At 34.7% G+C, this 19,432-nt stretch overlaps 2 protein-coding genes across 4 annotated transcripts; one reads left to right on the forward strand and one right to left on the reverse strand.

The window, feature by feature from the left end:
• Nucleotides 1-7,745: 7,745 nt before the first annotated feature.
• On the reverse strand, nucleotides 7,746-9,608 carry LOC149194421 (putative LRR receptor-like serine/threonine-protein kinase RPK1). Of its 2 annotated transcripts, none has more exons than XM_089407595.1 (2): nucleotides 9,371-9,608; nucleotides 7,746-9,298 (listed from the first exon to the last, which is right to left on the reverse strand). In XM_089407595.1, exon 2 carries the CDS (start codon nucleotides 8,988-8,990, stop codon nucleotides 7,956-7,958), a length of 1,035 nt encoding a protein of 344 aa, XP_089263721.1. In that variant the 5' UTR covers nucleotides 8,991-9,298; nucleotides 9,371-9,608; the 3' UTR covers nucleotides 7,746-7,955. Both variants share the same exon structure in this region, with proteins under 2 accessions (XP_089263721.1, XP_089263722.1).
• A 6,436-nt stretch (nucleotides 9,609-16,044) lies between these two features.
• On the forward strand, nucleotides 16,045-17,326 carry LOC149194422 (patatin-like protein 5). Of its 2 annotated transcripts, none has more exons than XM_089407598.1 (4): nucleotides 16,045-16,194; nucleotides 16,448-16,765; nucleotides 16,876-17,048; nucleotides 17,166-17,326. In XM_089407598.1, exons 1-4 carry the CDS (start codon nucleotides 16,072-16,074, stop codon nucleotides 17,224-17,226), a joined length of 675 nt encoding a protein of 224 aa, XP_089263724.1. In that variant the 5' UTR covers nucleotides 16,045-16,071; the 3' UTR covers nucleotides 17,227-17,326. The 2 variants fall into 2 exon arrangements, with proteins under 2 accessions (XP_089263724.1, XP_089263723.1); XM_089407597.1 differs by having other exon boundaries at nucleotides 16,055-16,194; nucleotides 16,867-17,048.
• Nucleotides 17,327-19,432: the final 2,106 nt, after the last annotated feature.

A 19,432-nucleotide genomic window follows, 5' to 3' on the forward strand; every position in this document is an offset into this window, starting at 1 on the left:
TCACTCACACAAGACAATTCTGGGAAGCTAGAGAAGGACAAGAAGGAAAAAATAGGGGGGAAACAAAGGATGAAATCTCTCTCTCTCTCTCTCTCTCTCTCTCTCTCTCTCTTGTCTCTCTTGCAACTTGAATGTGTAGGCTGGATTATTTATTTTTGGTTCACATTTTTTGGGGAATTTTGTCGTAAGGGGCCAAAACTTCTAGGTAACTAGGCAACTGTTGTAGGGCCAAAATTTCTGGGGAAACTAGAAATTGCAAGAGGGACAAAATTCGAGGTCAGATAAGAAAAATGAATAGCTGGATCAGATTGGGTGACTTGAATTGCAGGAGAAAAATAGGTTTGACCATAGGTCTAATTGTGTCTCTCATTGAACATGAAGAATTTCTCTATTGAAAAAGGTTGTTGGGTTTTTCCCTTCGTGTGTTTTCCTAGGGTAAATCTTGTCTTCTTTTGTGTATTGTGATCTCTACTATTCTACTATTCTTTATGGTTGAATTTATTCAATATAATTGTGGAATGATATATTGGAATAATTTAAAATAAAATCTACATCAAAAGTAATGATTGGAATTTCATAATTATTGTACTAATCTATATTACACCAAGAAAATCGACATATATCATGAATGAAAATTAAAAATAAGACTTTTTATTAAATTCCCTAGAATCGAATGCCCATATTTCCAAACAAGGAGAAAAAATAGGAAAACTCTACTTACAATGAAGTTTGACATAATAGAGGTCTATTAAAATGCATGATTTAAATGTTATGAAATGAAAAGAATCATTATATACCATTGTAAGAATATCATTATAAATAACGGTTTGAATTAGTGGCTTGGTTCCATGTTTTTTAAGGATAATTAAACGTATTATATAGAAAAGTTAGGCAAGATTGCAATATATATTAACAATTCCGTGAATTTTTCTATTTGATTGACTAGTTTGCTTACACATGGACATAAGACATGGGGATTTGGCCACTTGATGTTTCCTTTTCGGAGTTGGGTTCAATTTATTATTTATTATTTATTTATGAAATACAAAGGATCTTGATGAATTAATGGTGGATCGATATGCAGACTTGTTTCAAAAAACAAGAACAACATAGCACCCAATGCATGAAATTCTATTACAATTTGAGTCTTATGAAAATAATCTTCTATATTGGAAATAAGATATGCAAGCACATGAAATAATTGTTGATAATAAAAAATTTCATAGGTTAATTAGAAAATCTCAACCCATATTGATGTTGCAAATGGATAATTGTGTGGAAAGTTAAATTCAAATTGCTATAATGCATCTATTAGGTAAAAGTGTGTTTCTTAGTATGTTTCTTTAGTATGCATTAGTTGCATTGTAATGTTACGACCACCATAAACTTTAGGCATAGAGTGATCAAAGGGCTCATAAAGGCTAATGATTATTGATTCATGGTTTAACACCCAATTGGTACATGATATCTATTTAAAGGGCATGGAGGGTTATTATTGATGATTGATTTTAAGAACTCTCTTATGTAAAATATTTTCTTTTGCATTATCAAAATTACTTCAGTTGTTGCACTAGTTGGGGCCATGGACTACTTTCCTCTCAAAGAGGTTTAATCACATAGAAATAATGGAATTGTGATTTTTATTTTGTTTACCTTAACATGGTATCAGAGCCAATTTGAAGAACTTATCATGTTGGCATTAGAGGTCTTAAAGCCCATTTCCTGCAAATTTTGAGGGTTGCTATTTTTGTACTAATTTAGCTTAAATAGATTGTTCCATTACATCCAAAATGCGCTTGGATTTACCTCTCGAGATGCACTTAAGTTTTTTTTATTAAAACTTAAGAGAATTTTTTTTACTTATTCTTGGCATACAAGTCCCTTGTTTAACAATTTGGACATAAACTACAAATGACTAAGAATATATAATGGTGGTGAATATGTCAATAATGAATTCACAACATACTACACTACGAAGGGAATTCAAATGAAACATATTATTCCATATACACCATAACAAAAAGGTGTTAAAAAAATAAATAATCATGCATTAAAAGAAAATTTGACTAATTGTATGATTCAATATAAGAGATTAAGTCTTCCTTATTGGGCCATCAACTGTGAAAATTACATACTAAATCACACTCCCACAAAGGCTTTAAGTAATGCAACACCAAAATAAGCATGTAATAAAGTTAAGCTAGATGCAACCACTTCTATATGTTTGGAAATGTAGCACGGACTCACATTACTAATAAGAGAGGGAAACCTTTACAACCTAAATGTGAGAAATCTTTACAATATTTGAAGATGTGAAATGATATAAACTTCTTCAACCTCACTCCATTGAAATAATCATTATAAGAGATGTTAAATTTGATGAAAATATCTTGACTTACAAGCCTAATCCAGTGATTGTGCCCCCTTTGACCTGCAAGCCATCTTCGACATTTGTGCTACCTTCTCTTCCTATTTTGGCTTCTTCTTCAAATGATAAAATTCAGGATGAAAATCCACCTCTGCCTGCTCATATTCCTCTATAGGAGTCCATTGAACTTGAACTTGCACCAACACCATGAAGCAACAGGTGACACATGAAGCAACAGGTGACCTTGCTAGTGATCCTATAGATCAAATTTGTACTTGTTCACGTTTCCAACGAGCCTACTCTCTTTTGGCTCAATTTTCAAAGAATCATGATCTAAAAACATTTGTAGAAACTTAAGGAAATCCAAATTGGGAAACAACAATGAATGAAGGATATCATTCCTTGATGGTGAATGATACTTGGGAACTTATACCTCTTCTAAAAGGAAGAAAAGTTTTCAAATATACATGGGTATACATAAATAAGTATGCATTAGATGGAAGTGTTGAAAAATGATTTTCTCAATTTGAAGGAATGGACTACAATGAAAACTTTTTCCCTATCGCCAAAATGAATTCCATTCACCTTGTTCTAGCCCTTATTGCTTCATGGATGGGAGGTCCATCAAATGGATGTTAAATTTGTCTTCCTGCATGGGAATCTACAAGAAGAAATCTACATGGAACAACCTCCTATCTATGTTCAAGGTGGCTCCAACCTTTGTTTCTACCTTAAGAAATCTCTCCATGTCCTTGAATAAGCTCCTTGAGCTTGGTATAAAAGAATGAATAGCTTTCTTCTTGAAACCAACTTCTCTAGATGTCATTCTGACCCTACTCTCTGCACCAAAAAATTAGGAATCCATTTAATAATCTTTGTTCTTTATGTTGATGACCTTATCCTCACTAGTAGTGACCCTAAAATTTTAACCCATGTGCAGTCAAGACGTAAGAAGAAGTTTGAAATGATAGAATTAGAATATTTACATTATTTCTTTAGCCTCCAAGTATCGTAAACTAAAGATGAAATTTATATTTTCCAATTGAAGTATGCATGTGACCATATTTAGTATTTCCACATGGAATATTGTAAACTAGCCCCTTCTCCCTTTCAATTTGGATTCATACTTGCTTCTACCTACACTACACTTGAAGTTGATACCACTTTGTACTATCATTTAGTTGGAAACATATTATATTTGACTCATACACATCATGGTATTTCCTTCCCTAATGGTATTTTTGCTCGATATATGCAAGAACCACATGAAAATCATTGGAAAGTAGAAAAAAATATGCTTTGATATATTCATATTATAGTTCAATTTCGGGTACAATACAATTTATGGGGGTATCCTTTTTTGGTTGGTTTCACTAAATCAAATTGGGTTTGCAACCCTAATGACTAGAAGTTTATAACAAGTTATGTTTTCACTCTTGGTTTTGGACATATCCCTTGGGCTTGTAAAAATAAGTAGGTTATTTCTCTTTCTTTAGTAGAAGAAAATTACCATGTAGTGGCTAATGCAACTTAAGACGTCTTGTGGCTTAGACAGATCCTTTTAGAGTTTGGATTCCAACAACAATATCTGACCATCCTCTCATGGCATAATCAGAGTGCCATCAAGCTTGTGAGATCCAATTTAGCATCAACACAACACAAACATTGAGCTACACATACATTTCATAAGAAAACTCATTTATGATCGATTTTTTGAAGTGAACCTTTTGTCTGCAGATGATCAAATTGCAGGTGTTTCACAAATTCTCTTACAGAAGCTCATTTTTCTAAAGTTTGATCTATGTTAGGAGTTTAGGAATTTTTCATTAAGGGGGATATGATCTAATGCCTCCTTCTTTCTCTTATTTCTTGAGCTTTGTAAATCCTTTAATCCTATCTGAAATTTTTCTTAAGAGGGATATTAGGATATTTACACACTTAGAGTTAGTTAAATTCAACTTGGCCTGAAGTGTTTATTAGGTAAAAGTGTGTTATTTAGTATGCATTAGTTGCATTGTAATCTAACAATCACAATATTTTTTAGGTACAAAGCAATAATACTACTCATATTCTCCTTGATACTAATGGCTATTGGTATGTGGCTTAACATCCATGATCTCTATTTAAAGGGCATGGAAGGTCATCGATAATGACCGATTGTGGGAACTCTCTTATGTAAAACAATTTCTTTTGCATTAATAAAATTGCCTAAAGTTGTCACATTAGCTAAGGTCGTGGATTGTTTTCCTCTCAGATGTTTTTAACCACATAGAAATATTGGCATTGTGATTTTGATCTTGTTTTTTGAGCGATTATTGAAGGTGCTCATCTTATTTGTAATACATTGTTTACCCAAACATTGTTGGGTAGGGCAAAAGGAAGTATTTACTGAAATATATATTCTACTACTGAGTCCAATAAAATAGAGGTTCAATGGTGGAAGTAAACTAGAACATCAAAGTTAACACAAAATTGTATGAAAATTGCTTAAATAGAAAAGAAAAACGGGTTGATGGTTCAAAATAAAATATTTTAATTGATGTTAATATAATCATATGGGCATGCTCACCAAGGCATGAATGGATGAAAGAGGAAATAAAAAAAAAAAACTACGAAGGGACCTGCAACAATTAAGGAACAACAAGAATAAATGGAGCATAATGTTAAGGGTAGGGGTAACACTAATGAATGAATCTTCATTTGCACCATACTTTCTTAAGTATTTATTGAGAAGTACAACTATAGAATACAAATTTGTCACTTATTTTATTTTATTACACCTCTTCAATATTGATATATTTAACATTGATCCACGCACATATAAAAATAACATGTTAATAATTGTCATGTTAATAATTGTCCATTAATTATATATATATTCAAAATTTTGAAATTTAAATACATAGATTAGATATTAGAAGTTAATATTTCTAGAATTGAAATTCTAAGAGTGAGAATCAAAATTGACATGCATTTCAATTCATGTTTTAGGAATTGAAAATAATAGTTTTGGAACTTAAAAATGTAACTTTTAAAGTTTGAAATTATTTAAAATTTATATGTTTAAAATAAAAAATCACATTTTAAAAAAATTAATATTTACATCTTTAAAACTCAACATTTTCACTTTAAAAAATTAACAATAAAACATCTAAAATAAAAAATTACAATTTTTAATCTAAGCTTTTTTCAGACAAAAAAATCAGCATAGATTTAATCTAAGCTTTACAAATTCGACGAAGTTCAAACTATGATATTATTTATATGAATATAAAATTAGTCGATGGTAGAGCATGTGTGCACTTCATCAATGCTGAAACTATGGTATTATATAAAATATAAAACTAATCGACGCAAGAGCATTCTCGCGCATCATCAATATTACTATTTGTTTATTTGACAATTAACGTCAAACCATCTGCATACGTAACTTATCTTTATATTTAGGAAAATGCCATCTCCGTAGATAATTTGATGTTTTCATTTATGAAAAATAATATTTGATTATGGGACTTTCTGAGTCAAATATAAATTCTATGTAACGAAGAATGTACAATTAATGTCCGTTTTAAAAGGAGTGAGCTAATATGTTCTACAAACTAATTAAAAAATAAATAAATTAAAAATAAAGTTTTTAAAGACTTTGTACCAAATCAATTTTAAAATAAGAAATGAACCTATTTATCAGTAAAATAAATAAATTAAAAATAAAGTTTTTAAAGAATTGATACCAAATCAATATTCAAATAAAAAATGAACATATTTATTAGTAGAATTAAATTTAATTTTAATAGATTAAATGTAAAACTTAGAATATGTTAATGTAATTTTTTTGGTTTGTTAATCCATGAATTTTGAACTTGCAATCTTCCTCATTTATTTTATATCCTATAAACAAATATTAATGTAATCGAATATAAAATGAGAATATAAATTTTAAAAGAGTTAATTTTGTGAAATTTATTAATTTTATATTTGATTTATTTAAATAAAAATTATTATTTTTAAAATTCTTAAAAATAAAATTACGTAAAAGAGTTAACTTTTGTGAAATTTATTAAATTTGTTTTTAATTTATTTAAATAAAAAATATTATTTTTAAAATTATTAGAAATAAAACTACGTAAAGTTCAATAACTATTAAATATAGATCAAAGTTGATTTAATAATTATATATAAATAAAAAATAAAAAATACATAATATAATTTTTTTTAAATATATATAAAAAATTAATAATGAATGTGGTATTATGGTTGATAATTAATTTTATTTTTTAATTATTTAAATAAAATTATTTGCTTTTAAATATTTAAAATATATGTTAATGGTACTTATTTCAAGTAATTGATAAAAATAATTATTTTCTTCTCCATCTAAGTTTAATTCTCACAAAGAATATATTGAAATCATAAAAAATATGGATTCAATCTTTTACAAAATATAAAATGACAATCAACTATATTTTTTTAAAAAGATCAATTGAAAAATAGATAATCACAAATTTTATTATATTTTTAATATCTAATTTTAATATGGATAGTCTCTCTATTAAACTATCTTTAGTTTTGAATCTTATGGTACAAATATCACAAAACACAAAGTAGAAGATTCATTTATTTATACTTTTGTGTAATAAAATACAATGTCCTCTTATGCAGGAAGCCTATACAATCCATAAAAGGCTCGAGGTTTTTTAGGGGGGAGAACTAGTATCCAAGTCCTAGCCCCATCCCACACTATGAATATAACAACTACAACCCCAAATCCAATCCCTATTCCCATCCCCAATGCTAGCAATGATATCTTTTCATTTACATGGCTTAGCCATTTCATTTTAACATGGCTATTGTCACTAGTACCATTATCTTGTCCAATAGGTTCTGCCTTTTGATTGTGACATCGACTTAAAGGACACCCCCACAAGAATTTATTCCTTTGAAATGACGCTGCATCAAATGTTGAAAATTGTGTCCTTGTTGGAATTGGCCCACAAAGGTAGTTAGATGAAACATCTAATTTGCGCAACCAATGTAACTTAGAGAGTTCTTGGGGAATTGGCCCTGTTAATTTATTTTTTGCCAAGTCCAACACCTCTAAAGTAGATATGTTACTAAGAGATTTGGATATTTCTCCTTCTAATTGGTTTCCAGATAAATTCAACCATTGCAAAATATTCATACTTCCTATCCTTGAGGTATTTCCCCTACAAGATTATTGTTAGACAAATCAAAGAAAGTGTTGGTAGGTATTAGCTCTGAGAGTTTAATATGTTCAGTGCCTTCCATTTGATCAATTGATATAGATTGATAGGTTGTGCTCTTTGAAAGTGGCTGATAATATTAGCCATCTAAGCTTTCCCCTTCAGAAGATATATTGAGTACAAATCCTTGAAGTCTCTCAAGATCTAACGGTATCCTTCCACAGAATTTATTGTTGGATAAATCCAACCATTGCAACTTTGTGAAATTTGTAATCCATTTAGGAATATCACCACTGAAATTATTATAACCAACGTTTAAAACACTCAAGTCAAAAAAGAATGTCAGGTAACTTGGTAGTTCCCCTGTCAATCTATTCATACTCAAATCAAGCACATTCAAAGAATGTCAGGTAACTTGGTAGTTCCCCTGTCAATCTATTCATACTCAAATCAAGCACCTGAATGTGGGTACAATTGGTAAAACATTTAGACAAATTCCTAGAGAAATTATTAGAGTAACCAGAGAAAAATATTAGAGAAGTACAATTGCTGAAAGCCTCAGGGATTGGTCCTTCAATACTATTATTGGATAAATCCAAAATCGCGAGTGAATCCAAATTGCTGACACTATCTGGAATACCCCCTGAAATATTGTTATCATGTATGTCCAGAACATTGAGATATTTTAACTTACCAATGCTCTGTGGGACGCATCCACTTAAATTGTTCGAACTCAAATAAATTTCCCTGAAAAATTGCATATTTACTATGCCTTTGGGAATTGTACCTGTGAAAGTGTTATCAGCCAAGGAAAGAAAACCAAGCTTGCTCAAATTTGTAATAGCTTCAAGTATGTTGTCGCTGAGCATATTTGCATCAACAGATATGCTCAAAAGCTTGCTCAAATTAGCCAACTGATATGGTAAGCTCCCAGACAGTTGATTATATGCCAAACTTAATTGCTCAAGGGAAGAACAATTTCCCAGAGATACAGGGATACTGTATTCCAATTTGTTATCAGAGAGGTAAAGTGACTCTAACTTCTGTAACAATCCCAGTGTAGGTGGTATTCTCCCACTCAATTTGTTATCAGAGAGGTCAAGTGACTCTAACTTTTGTAACAATCCCAGTGCCGGTGGTATTCTCCCACTCAAATTGTTAATAGAGAAATCGAGGAATTGTAATTTCTGCAACAAACCTAATTCCGGTGGTACACTCCCGCTTAAATCATTCCGACACAACCCAAGATGCATTAACTCAGTGCAATTGCCCTGAGTTGGAGGGATGATACCCTTGAAATTGTTCCATGAGAGTTCAAGATAAGCTAGCCTTTTCATAGAACCGAAAAAGGAAGGGACTTGACCATTGAAATGGTTGATTGAGAGGTCAACATGAGATAGGGTCAACATCGAACCCGACATGAAAGGGATTATTGGACCACTGAAATTGTTCCCTCCTAGCGACAATTTTCGGAGAGAGGTGCAGTTGCGCAGAGAATTTGGAATACTTCCACCCAGACGAATATTCCAGTACAAATCTAGCTGTTCCAATTCGGCAAGACGACCAAACTCTGTTGGTATTTCCCCTGTTAAACGGTTATATGAAAGATCGATGCATTTAAGGCGTGTGCAATTGCACAATGCTTTTGGAATCGATCCTCCTGCTAAATAACGGCTGAGGTCAAGTATTTCCAGCGATTTAAGCTGTCTGAATTCAGGCGGAATTCATCCTGTGAAATTATTATTAAAAAGATTCAACGTCTGTAACAAGGGAAGGTTGCCAAGAGATGGCGAAATAGTACCTCCTAATTGCAATTCATAACGTGGATATCCATCATCATCTACGGGAGCCGGAAGGATTATGGCCACCACTGTTCTGGTGTGTGGCCTACACGTAATACCATACCAAGAACATACCCCCTTTGAGATGTCAGCCGTCCAGTTAGACAGCCGTCCACATGGATCTGATTTGATAAGGCTTTTGAAGGATAGAAGAGCTTCCACATCATTTCTCTCGTGAGGATCCATGGATGATTCGTGGCTATTTGTTGGTGTACATGCGCTTAGACTAGCTGTGTTGGTGTACATGCACCTAGATTAGCTCCAGTTAACTTATTGCTTGCATGTGGCACATGTACACATTAACATAAGATAAAGCACACTTAGCTTTAGTTAGCTTTAGTTATTGCATGTACAACTAAGCTTAACTTAGTTGCTTTTATGTATTTATTCTAAAACTAATATTGTAGAATCAATTTTTATTCTTTTCTCAATTCTTACTCGCTTCCTTCCTTCTCTTGCAAGCTTGTTTATTGTTTTGCAGATCTAGATCTGTGTATCTCAAAAATCTTACATGGTATCAGAGCACAGGGATCTGTAATCAGTGCACAAGCAATTTTATTTGCAGGTTCAGAAGATTGAAGCAACAACAAAGAATGCAGTCTAAATTGGAGTTTCCACAATCGGCAATTCTCACTCCATATAATTATTTTGAATGGAAGCCAAAGATTCAACTTCATCTCAGAAGTAGAGGCTTATTTCGAATAACCATGGAAACGGAAGTTGAACCAACATCGGCAATGGAGAAAACAAGATATTTAATCGCATGGATGAGGCCTTCGGCATCCTATGTTTATCTATTTCTCCGGAACTGCTATTTCATGTTGAATCATGTTCAACTCCAAATGAAGTATGGAAAAAATTGGAAGGATTGTTTGGAAAACAGGATGAAATGCAAGGTCACATTCTCGAAAATGAGTTAAACTCATTAGATCCGAGAAACTTTGAGAACATTCAAGATTTTTTCACAAGGTATAAAGCCTTGTTGGTTCAGCTGAAAGGATGCAGGATCGACAAATCCAAGCAAGAAAATCAGTTGATTCTTTCCATTTTATCAAAACTTGGTCCAGAGTATGCAGTATTCGTCTCTACATTCCACACAGTCAGATCTGCAACTGGTGCAGATTGGAAGATGCCCTCACTGGATTCTTTTATTCAGTCTTTAATGCATGAGCAAGATAAGCTCATCAAAATGGGCACACTTAAAAATTCCAAAGCGCATGCACTTACTGTGCATGCAAAAGGAAAGGCAAATTCCAAAGACCATCAGAAAGAAAAAGGGAAGAAGGATCCTGATCCATGAAAGGGAGGACATCCCAAACCCCCTGATGGATCATCTGGCTCAAAGGAAAGGAAAGGAACGAAAGGGCAATCAATGTGCAATTATTGCCACTGTGGTTTTCATCATGAATCTGCATGCATGAAGAAGACTATAGATCTTATGGCGCAGACACTCCAGCAACACAATCTTGGAGACCACATTCCTGAGAATGCTAAGAAGAAGTCTGGAGAAAAAGCACCAGATCCAAGAGGTAACGGGCATGCTTTGATTGCTCTTCATTCCGCACCACAAGAATGGATCATCGATTCAGGAGCTTCACATCATATGGCTTCTTCAAAGGAATCCTTTTCTTCACTACATGCATACTCAGGTCCTCCCATTCTCATGGGGGATAATTCTGCAGTTGCAGCAACTGGACAAGGAAGAGTGCAATTCGAAGATGGAAGTTTTGAAAATGTCTTGCATATTCCAAGGCTTTCTATGAATCTTCTCCCAGTGTATCAGATGACACACACAGGCAGCGGAAGGAAAGTGGAATTTACCCGAGATTCCGTGAGCATTTATGACATGCAAACCAATTTGAAGATTTCATCTGGCAAGGTAAATGATCAATCTCGTCTGTATACATTTTCTGATTTTGTTCCTCAATCAGATTCTATTTTGCTACTTACGCATGCAAATGAAGAAAGTAGGATTTGGCACGAGAGATTTGGGCACTTGAATTTCAGATATATGCAACAGCTTAGTAAGCAAGGGATGGTCAAAGGATTGCCAACCATTGAATTTTCAGATGGTGTTTGTAATGGATGTGCTCTTGGAAAGCATCCACAAGAAAAATTCAAGAAGGGGCATGCATGGAGAGCCTCTTCACCTTTGGAACTTGTACACAGTGATCTCATGGGTCCATTTCCGGTGCTTTCAATGAGCAAAGCAAGATGTGTGTTGTCATTTATAGATGATTACACAAGATTCACTTGGGTTTACTTCTTGAAACTCAAGTCTGAATTTTTTCAACATCTAAATATTTTCAAAGCGCATGCGGAAAATCAGTCTGCAAAACGCATCAAAATACTCCGCACAGACAATGGGACGGAATATGTCAACAAAGATATCAAGAATCTTTGTGATGAAGCAGGCATACAGTTGCAGCATACAGTTCCTTACACTCCACAGCAAAATGGCGTGGCTGAAAGGAAAAATCGATCTTTGAAAGAGATGGCTAATTGCATGTTGCATGCAAGAACTCTTCCGTCGAAATTGTGGGCCGAAGCTATTAATTGTGCCTCATACATCCAGAATAGATCTCCTCATAAATCTGTTACTGGAAAAACACCTTTTGAGGCTTGGACTGACATGCAACCTGAAGTTAGTCATTTCCGCATTTTTGGATCTCGAGCATGGGCCCGCATTCCTCCAGAGAAGAGAAAGGCTTTGGAGCCTCAAAGCAAAGCATGCATGTTTGTTGGATATTCTGATGAAGTCAAAGGGTACAGATTGCTTGATATCCACACTGAAGAGCTCTTTATTGAAAGGAGTGTAAAGTTTGACGTAGATATTTCGCATGCACCAGTAGATGAACTTGTTACCAAATTTTCATCACCACTCATTAATGAGTATGCAGATGAAACTTCAGACCAGCATTCTGATGAAGATGAGTCTTTTCCTGTGACCCCTGTTAGACCACCAGTTGTTGAACATCGAGATCATACTTCTGCATGTAGTTCGGAAGATTCTCGACCACCTTCAACACAAAAATGGCGCAGCATGAGTGATATCCTTGATGATCCTGCCTCTATCCCTCTATTTGAGGAAGATCCACATGCACTCTTAGCTATGGAGCCATCCATGCCCATGCATGCTTATATGATGCATGGATCTGATCCACAAACTTATGCAGAAGCAAATGGGCATCCTGAATGGGAAGCCACCATGGATGAGGAATATAACTCTCTCATTGAGAACCAGACTTGGGATTTGGTTCCGTTACCTTCAAATCGCAAACTTGTGAGATGCAAGTGGGTTTACCGGACCAAGAAAGCATCAAATGGCCAAGTTATTCTTGATGCACAGTCGCCGAAAAGCATGCTTTATGTTATGCCGCCTCCGTCGAAATATGATTACTCTCAAGGACAGAAACCTTTGTCTGGCTTGTTGCCATTGACATCGTCAAATACCGGGAGCGACAACCTTTATTCCATGCTTTTCGCAACAGGATCTGGTCAGGCCCAAGCTATGAGTTCTTCTGGAAATATAGAGCGAAGTTCTGTGACTGGCGCTACGGATTTTGGACCAAGGGGCACAGACTGGACCGATCGAGGATCCGCTGGGTTGACAAGCAGTTCATCAGGAAACACCAATGGCAATAAAATTGACAGCCTTCCCAGCCTGCCTTACTTGTATGCCCAACATAGCAACAGTAGCATTGGCACTGCTCAAATGTCAACTACGGCTTTGCTTCAGAAAGCAACGCAAATGGGTGCAACGGTCAGTAGTTCATGATTGCTAAGAGGGTGTGGTTCAGATTCAACCCCTTTTGGGTTAGGATTATGCTGGCAAGGATCATCACAAGAAAAGCAACGAGAAGATCAAATGTCAGGGATGGCATCAAGTTTTGTTCACTCTCACGCTCTATTGAAAGGTCATCCGGATGTTACCGCACAGAGCAAATCATTCACCGCGGGAAACACCAAATTTTCTGAAAATGCGGCCCTTCAACAGGTGATAAGCTCTTTGTCTGAAGGGTTTATGGGATCCTTATATGAAAGAGACTTCAACACCATTCACCACTCCACATTTGGGGAAAATATCGGAACCATTCGACGCAGCCCACAACAATCAGTTATGCAAGGAACCCATCCATTAATCTCGGCAACCATGAGAAATCTCAACGCGCGAACAGAAGATGGCAGTGATGGATTAACAAGGGATTTTCTAGGCATGGGTGGGGTAAATCCCATGATCACTGCAGCTACTGAAGGAAGTTGCATGGGAAGGTCTAGTCTTCTCAATATCTGTTCGGGAATGGACAGTTACAGCAATCATGGCGAAAATCTTACATCTATTCGAACAGGCGTTAGTCCATCGCCAGCGAAATCATGGGATGCCTCATGAAGCCGCGCAGACGATACAATGTTGTCGAACGGGAAGTGGTTTCTTTTCTCTACTTTTGCATTATATTTTGAAGGGGGGTTTTCTTCCCACTGGGTTTTCCCTCTTTCCTCCTTTTTATGCATTGTATATGGGTACCTAAAATGGCCGTGTTGCCGGGACTCATTCATTTTGCATCACACTCACCTAAGTTATGCTTAAGGGGGGGTGTTGGTGTACATGCACTTAGACTAGCTGTGTTGGTGTACATGCACCTAGATTAGCTCCAGTTAACTTATTGCTTGCATGTGGCACATGTACACATTAACATAAGATAAAGCACACTTAGCTTTAGTTAGCTTTAGTTATTGCATGTACAACTACTAAGGTTAACTTAGTTGCTTTTATGTATTTATTCTAAAACTAATATTGTAGAATCAATTTTTATTCTTTTCTCAATTCTTGCTGGCTTCCTTCCTTCTCTTACAAGCTGCGATCTGTATATCTCAAAAATCTTACACTATTCTCTAACCTAGTACGCCCATTCAAAACAGATTCACCAGTAGCGTGATAGCCAGAGACGTGAGCTCCCCCATAAGTAGGGGTAGGGGAATTTAGCTTCGAGAGTGAGTAATTAATGGCTGCTGCACATGGAATCACAGTGGCCACGATGATGACGAAGCACCCGAGCATGAGCGGAACAACGCCCTTGTGATCCATTTTCCTCTATTCGAAACTCAAAACTACGTCCACCAGTGAGCTGTGTTGCGAGCTATATACGTATATATAAAGAGAGGAGCCTCATATTATGAAGCAGAGATAGAAAGCTTGGGCGGTGATCTGGGAGAGGCCTCCAGAGATACCGTGGGTTAGTTGAAAAAATGAAAGGCACCATAGAAAAGATAAATGGGCGAATTCAATGAATGACTTTTGTAGGGAAGAAACTTTGTTATGTAGGTAGAGGAAAAGAGCGATGGCACGTAAGAGAGAGAAAAATTGCCCAACCTTATGGGCCTTTTTGACTATCCAGGCGATTCAAACCATTTTGTTTTTTACTATCCGGGCAAATTCCACGAGGTTTGGAATGTAATGTAACAACTTTATTAAATATTTAGTTGATGGCCTGAATTTATTGATTAATTTTATAAATCGAAGGTTAGTACGAATTAGAAAACCAATTAAATTCCATTATATTTCATTGAGTGAATATATTGTTACAGCGAAGACGGCAGTAAAGATAGAAATGGGCGTTTGGAGCAGGAGATAGAGAGGCGGCCATATTGACTCGCCGTCGTCTCAGGGGCGGTCGTGGAGGCGGCACGAGAGGGAAACGCTAAAAGGTGCAGCTGAAAGCAACGTAAATCTTTTATTGAACTTGGTTTAGGTAGTGGATGTTCACGTAAATCTTCGCTGTGCACGTATTTAAAAAGGAAAGGGAGAACTGCTACAACGAAAGACAGCAGTAAAAACAGAAATGTACATACAGAGGGGGAGATGAGAAATGTGCGCATGGAGCCGGAGATAGACACCTGAAGAGACTTATTAACTAGACGGCAGTAAAGACAGAAATGTACATATGGAGCGGGAGATGAGAAATGTGGGTATAGAGCGGGAGAGATAGACTTGAAGAGACGTATTGACTCGATAGCAGTAAAGACGGGGAGAACTGCTACAACGAAAGACAGCAGTAAAGACAGAAATGTACATACAGAGGGGGAGATGAGAAATGTGCGCATGGAGCGGGAGAAAGAGACTTATTGACTCGACGGCAGTAAAGACAGAAATGTACATATGGAGCGGGAGATGAGAAATGTGGGCAGTTCCTATTTCCACCTCCATAGCAAAGTTAATGCTATGGAGGGTACACCCTCTGACAGCGGCAGCACCGTAACGACAGTTTTGGATGGGCGGATGCATGTTTTGGACCCATATCCATGCATGATACCATGACCTATGTACATGCATTTTCTGGCAGCTCCGTCACTCCAACTCCGGGAGGCTCCACCGTTCAGCGTAATCAATGCAAGTAATCACGCCATTAATTTTATTCAAATAACGAGCCCATTTGAATTCGAATTCAAATTTGAATTCAAGCGCCCAAAATTCAGCGCTCATCCATATTTCAGCAACCACGCCCGCTCTTTTGCATATTGATTCCCTGTTCAGTGTTGTTTTGTCAATGAAGTTGCAGACGATAGAATATCATGACCTCGCCCTTCAAATTCGGTCTGCACCTGGAGTACTCATCTGTTTTCTTTATAGGTTTTATGTTGCGGCAAATTCTTCAATGGTATCATGCCTATTGGGACCTCAGCAGCTCCAACATATCTTCCTCCTCATTCCTTCAAAACACAAGATTCCCGGGGAAATCCCAGAAACTTCAATCTAATAGACGGGGGAGTTGCAGCTAACGATCCGGTAAGTCGCGGTGATATATTTTTCCATTGCCATCTCAATATGGTTTAAATTTCAGTTTTCAAAGTCACAGCGTAACAGTTTTGGTAAGGGGCCGTGAAATTAATTTGTTGCCCTCTAAAATAATCTTGCAAACATTACTTGCAGTAAACCATGTGTCGAAAGAAATTGTATTTCAGTTTTCAAAGTCACTGCGTAACAGTTTTGCCTAATGGGTTGCGCAATTAATTTGTTGGCCTGTAACATATTCTTGCAGACATTACTTGCAGTAAACCATTTGTTGAAAGAAATTTCCGCTCGCAATTCGAATCCACCATTGTCGAAACAAAGTATTGATTTAAATTTGATCGAGAACGAGTCTAGCAAGCTTCTGGTTCTTTCTCTTGGAACAGGACAAAAAGTAGCTCGTTACAAGGCCACCGACGCTGCAAAATGGGGCTTATTTGGATGGTTAACTAAGGACGGTAGATCACCTTTAATTGATATTTTATTGCAATCAAGTTCGGATATGTCGGACATTCACGAATTCTTCTGGTTCAAAACCATTAACATGCATATGTATCTCAGAATCCAGGTACTTTTCTTGCACCCTCCATATATAATTCACCCATAGATTTTGTGAAGTTGAACAAATCTATATTCGAGATATCTAACACAATGCCTCATTGTGATCAGGAACCGCAGCTGGGAGATCACACTAGCTCCTTGGATCTGTCGACGGAGGAGAATCTAAAAGCCTTGAAAACGATAGGTAGCGATCTCTTGGCCAAGCCTGTTTCAAGTGTCAATATCGAGACGGGCTACTATGAGCCAACGCCAGAGCAAGACTGGAAGACCAACCATGATGCATTGATCAGGTCATTTTAGTTCTTATTGAATACGTCAATTTCAATGAAAATTGCTAAATCAAGTTTTATGACAGAAAATGGTTCATGTGAATTGGTTTCACCGTTAATATTGTATTGATTTGGCAGGTTTGCGCAGCTACTTTCACGTGAAAGAAAGTCACGATCAACTGCTGCTCCTAGTGGCTAAGACTTAGAGTCCTGAAACTTTATGAATGATAGTTTTCCTCAGTTTATGAATGTTAGTTTTCCCTTATGAATGTTGTACTTTGTTCGAAGATGATCTTAACTTCGATATGTAATGTAACTTTGATATCCAATTTGAAAATTGAGGCTTTCTGCATATTTCATTAATATATTGATTTTGAAAATAATGTTATTTACCATGCCTTTACTAATATTTAAAGAAAAAGTCACACAAGAATTAACATAGTAATATTTACATTATTAATGAAATCATTGAGCTCAAACTTTTAAGGTATATATGTAATTTCGTTTTCATTTTAATTATTAATATTATTAAAATTTTCAATCTTATTATCATTAATTCGGTCATGCAAACCATCTAGACCCTGTGTGGACATAGACACATCTTAAACGCCATTTAAATATGAAAGATCCCCACTCTGCTTTTTATGTGGACATCCCCACTAAGATTTTGGTAGAGTAGGATATCTTTGTGATACATATGGCATAGAATATAATATTAATGGTATGGAGATTTTTGTGGGGTGGGAATAGCCTATGTTCCCATGAGTAAATTTTTCATATCATTCATTTAGTTGCATGGATTGCATTAAAATTTTTATGGTATTCTTTGTTTTTAATTAATATTTTTTTAATTTTGGATTAATATTTTTAAGTCATTTGATTCTACTTATGTTATTAATATCACATTTTTTACACCTTTTTAAGAAAAAAATTTAATATTTTATTTTTTAAAGTAAGAATGTCCATTTTCACTTCTTTTTTTTTTATGTTTTCTAGCCATTAAACATTTTGCTATGATTTATGATTTTATTGATAAAAATGTAATTTTTAATTTTCTAAATTTAATTGTGGAATCTATAAATGGATTTAATTTCTTGAATAATTCTAATTCTACCTGCAAAAATTCTTCTAGCTTAATTTTTGTTAAAACCAATTTTAAAAATGTAATAAAAAATGTTTGAAAAGTATAATATATGGACTACTAGAAAGAAAAAGACACGTATAAACATTTTATATTTTATACCTTTAAAATATGATGATCTAACTATGTGTGACATTGTAATTGTCAATTTATAAACTACATTTTTGAATGCGTAAATGGATTTAGCACCATTAAAAACAATCATTGCACTTTAATGAAAAAAAATAGTGAAAAAATACTCCAATAAAAGTTAAGAACAATAATGTTAAAATATTACAAAGAAAACAAAAATTCCTACACATTTTTATTTTTTATTTTTTTCTTACTATCAATGGTGAAATCTAGCTATCCATTTGATGGTAAAAATGTAATTTTATCTTTCTTTAATTACATTTTTGCATGCATAAATTAATTCATCACCCTTAAAAATATTTATTTGATCACTATTATGTAATCTCAAACATTAATATCTTGAATTTTAGCAATTATTTTAATTTTTCCGCCAGAAGTTGTCAGCAAAAAAATGTCTAAGCTGTTACAAATCAAATGAAAATTTAAAACATTTTATATTCTAAACTATTTTAACTATTATTTTTGAAATCCAACTAAATTTTTATTTTCCATTGTTTAAATTACATTTATTATTATTAGTAGTATGTATAAACCAATTCATAATCCTAAAAATCCTCTATTTTACCAAAATTTACCTTCAACCACAAATATCTACAATTATGAAAATTTATATAATTTTTGGACCTAATTTTGAGAAAACTTATGTAGAAAAATATTCCCATAAAAAAATTCAAAAAATAAGATTTTTATCTTGCTACAAAGAGAAGGAAAAATATAACATTCTATTGTATAACATTTTATAATGATATATAATGAAATCCTGCTATTTTCTAACCATATATAATGAAATTCGACTATGTAACAGTTTGAAATATGATAATTTTCATTGAATAAAGTAGACCTTCTTTCACTTATATTATCTAATCTCAACCAGTGATATAAGTAAATTCCAAAAACTATTTTCACTATTTTCGACATTTTGGAAAAACGTAGTTGGAAATATGATGTATGAGGTTGGTGAAAATGGGGTGGTAGTTTGGAATTAGACTACTGGCTAACATTGTAACCAATGAGATGCGCGTTGATGGATCTTATATGTGGAATTTCCCCCTGAGGGTCCCGCTTATCTGACCAATCACTATCAGCCCTTCTCTCACTTTCCCTTTTGTTAAGAGCTTCAATCTGCGCCATT

This window comes from Pinus tabuliformis, chromosome 2_2, assembly GCF_031772625.1.
Source record: "Pinus tabuliformis cultivar Carrire ecotype Pingquan chromosome 2_2, CPIR1, whole genome shotgun sequence".
Lineage (NCBI taxonomy): Eukaryota > Viridiplantae > Streptophyta > Pinopsida > Pinales > Pinaceae > Pinus > Pinus tabuliformis.

Excerpts from the sequence above, each read along its gene's own strand:
- LOC149194421 (XM_089407595.1), bottom strand. The coding sequence starts at position 8,990 with ATGTCGGGTTCGATGTTGACCCTATCTCATGTTGACCTCTCAATCAAC.
- LOC149194422 (XM_089407597.1), top strand. The coding sequence starts at position 16,072 with ATGCCTATTGGGACCTCAGCAGCTCCAACATATCTTCCTCCTCATTCC. Across the intron at positions 16,195-16,447 it reads GAGTTGCAGCTAACGATCCG|ACATTACTTGCAGTAAACCA; the intron begins GTAAGTCGCGGT and ends ATATTCTTGCAG. Across the intron at positions 16,766-16,866 it reads ATATGTATCTCAGAATCCAG|GAACCGCAGCTGGGAGATCA; the intron begins GTACTTTTCTTG and ends CATTGTGATCAG.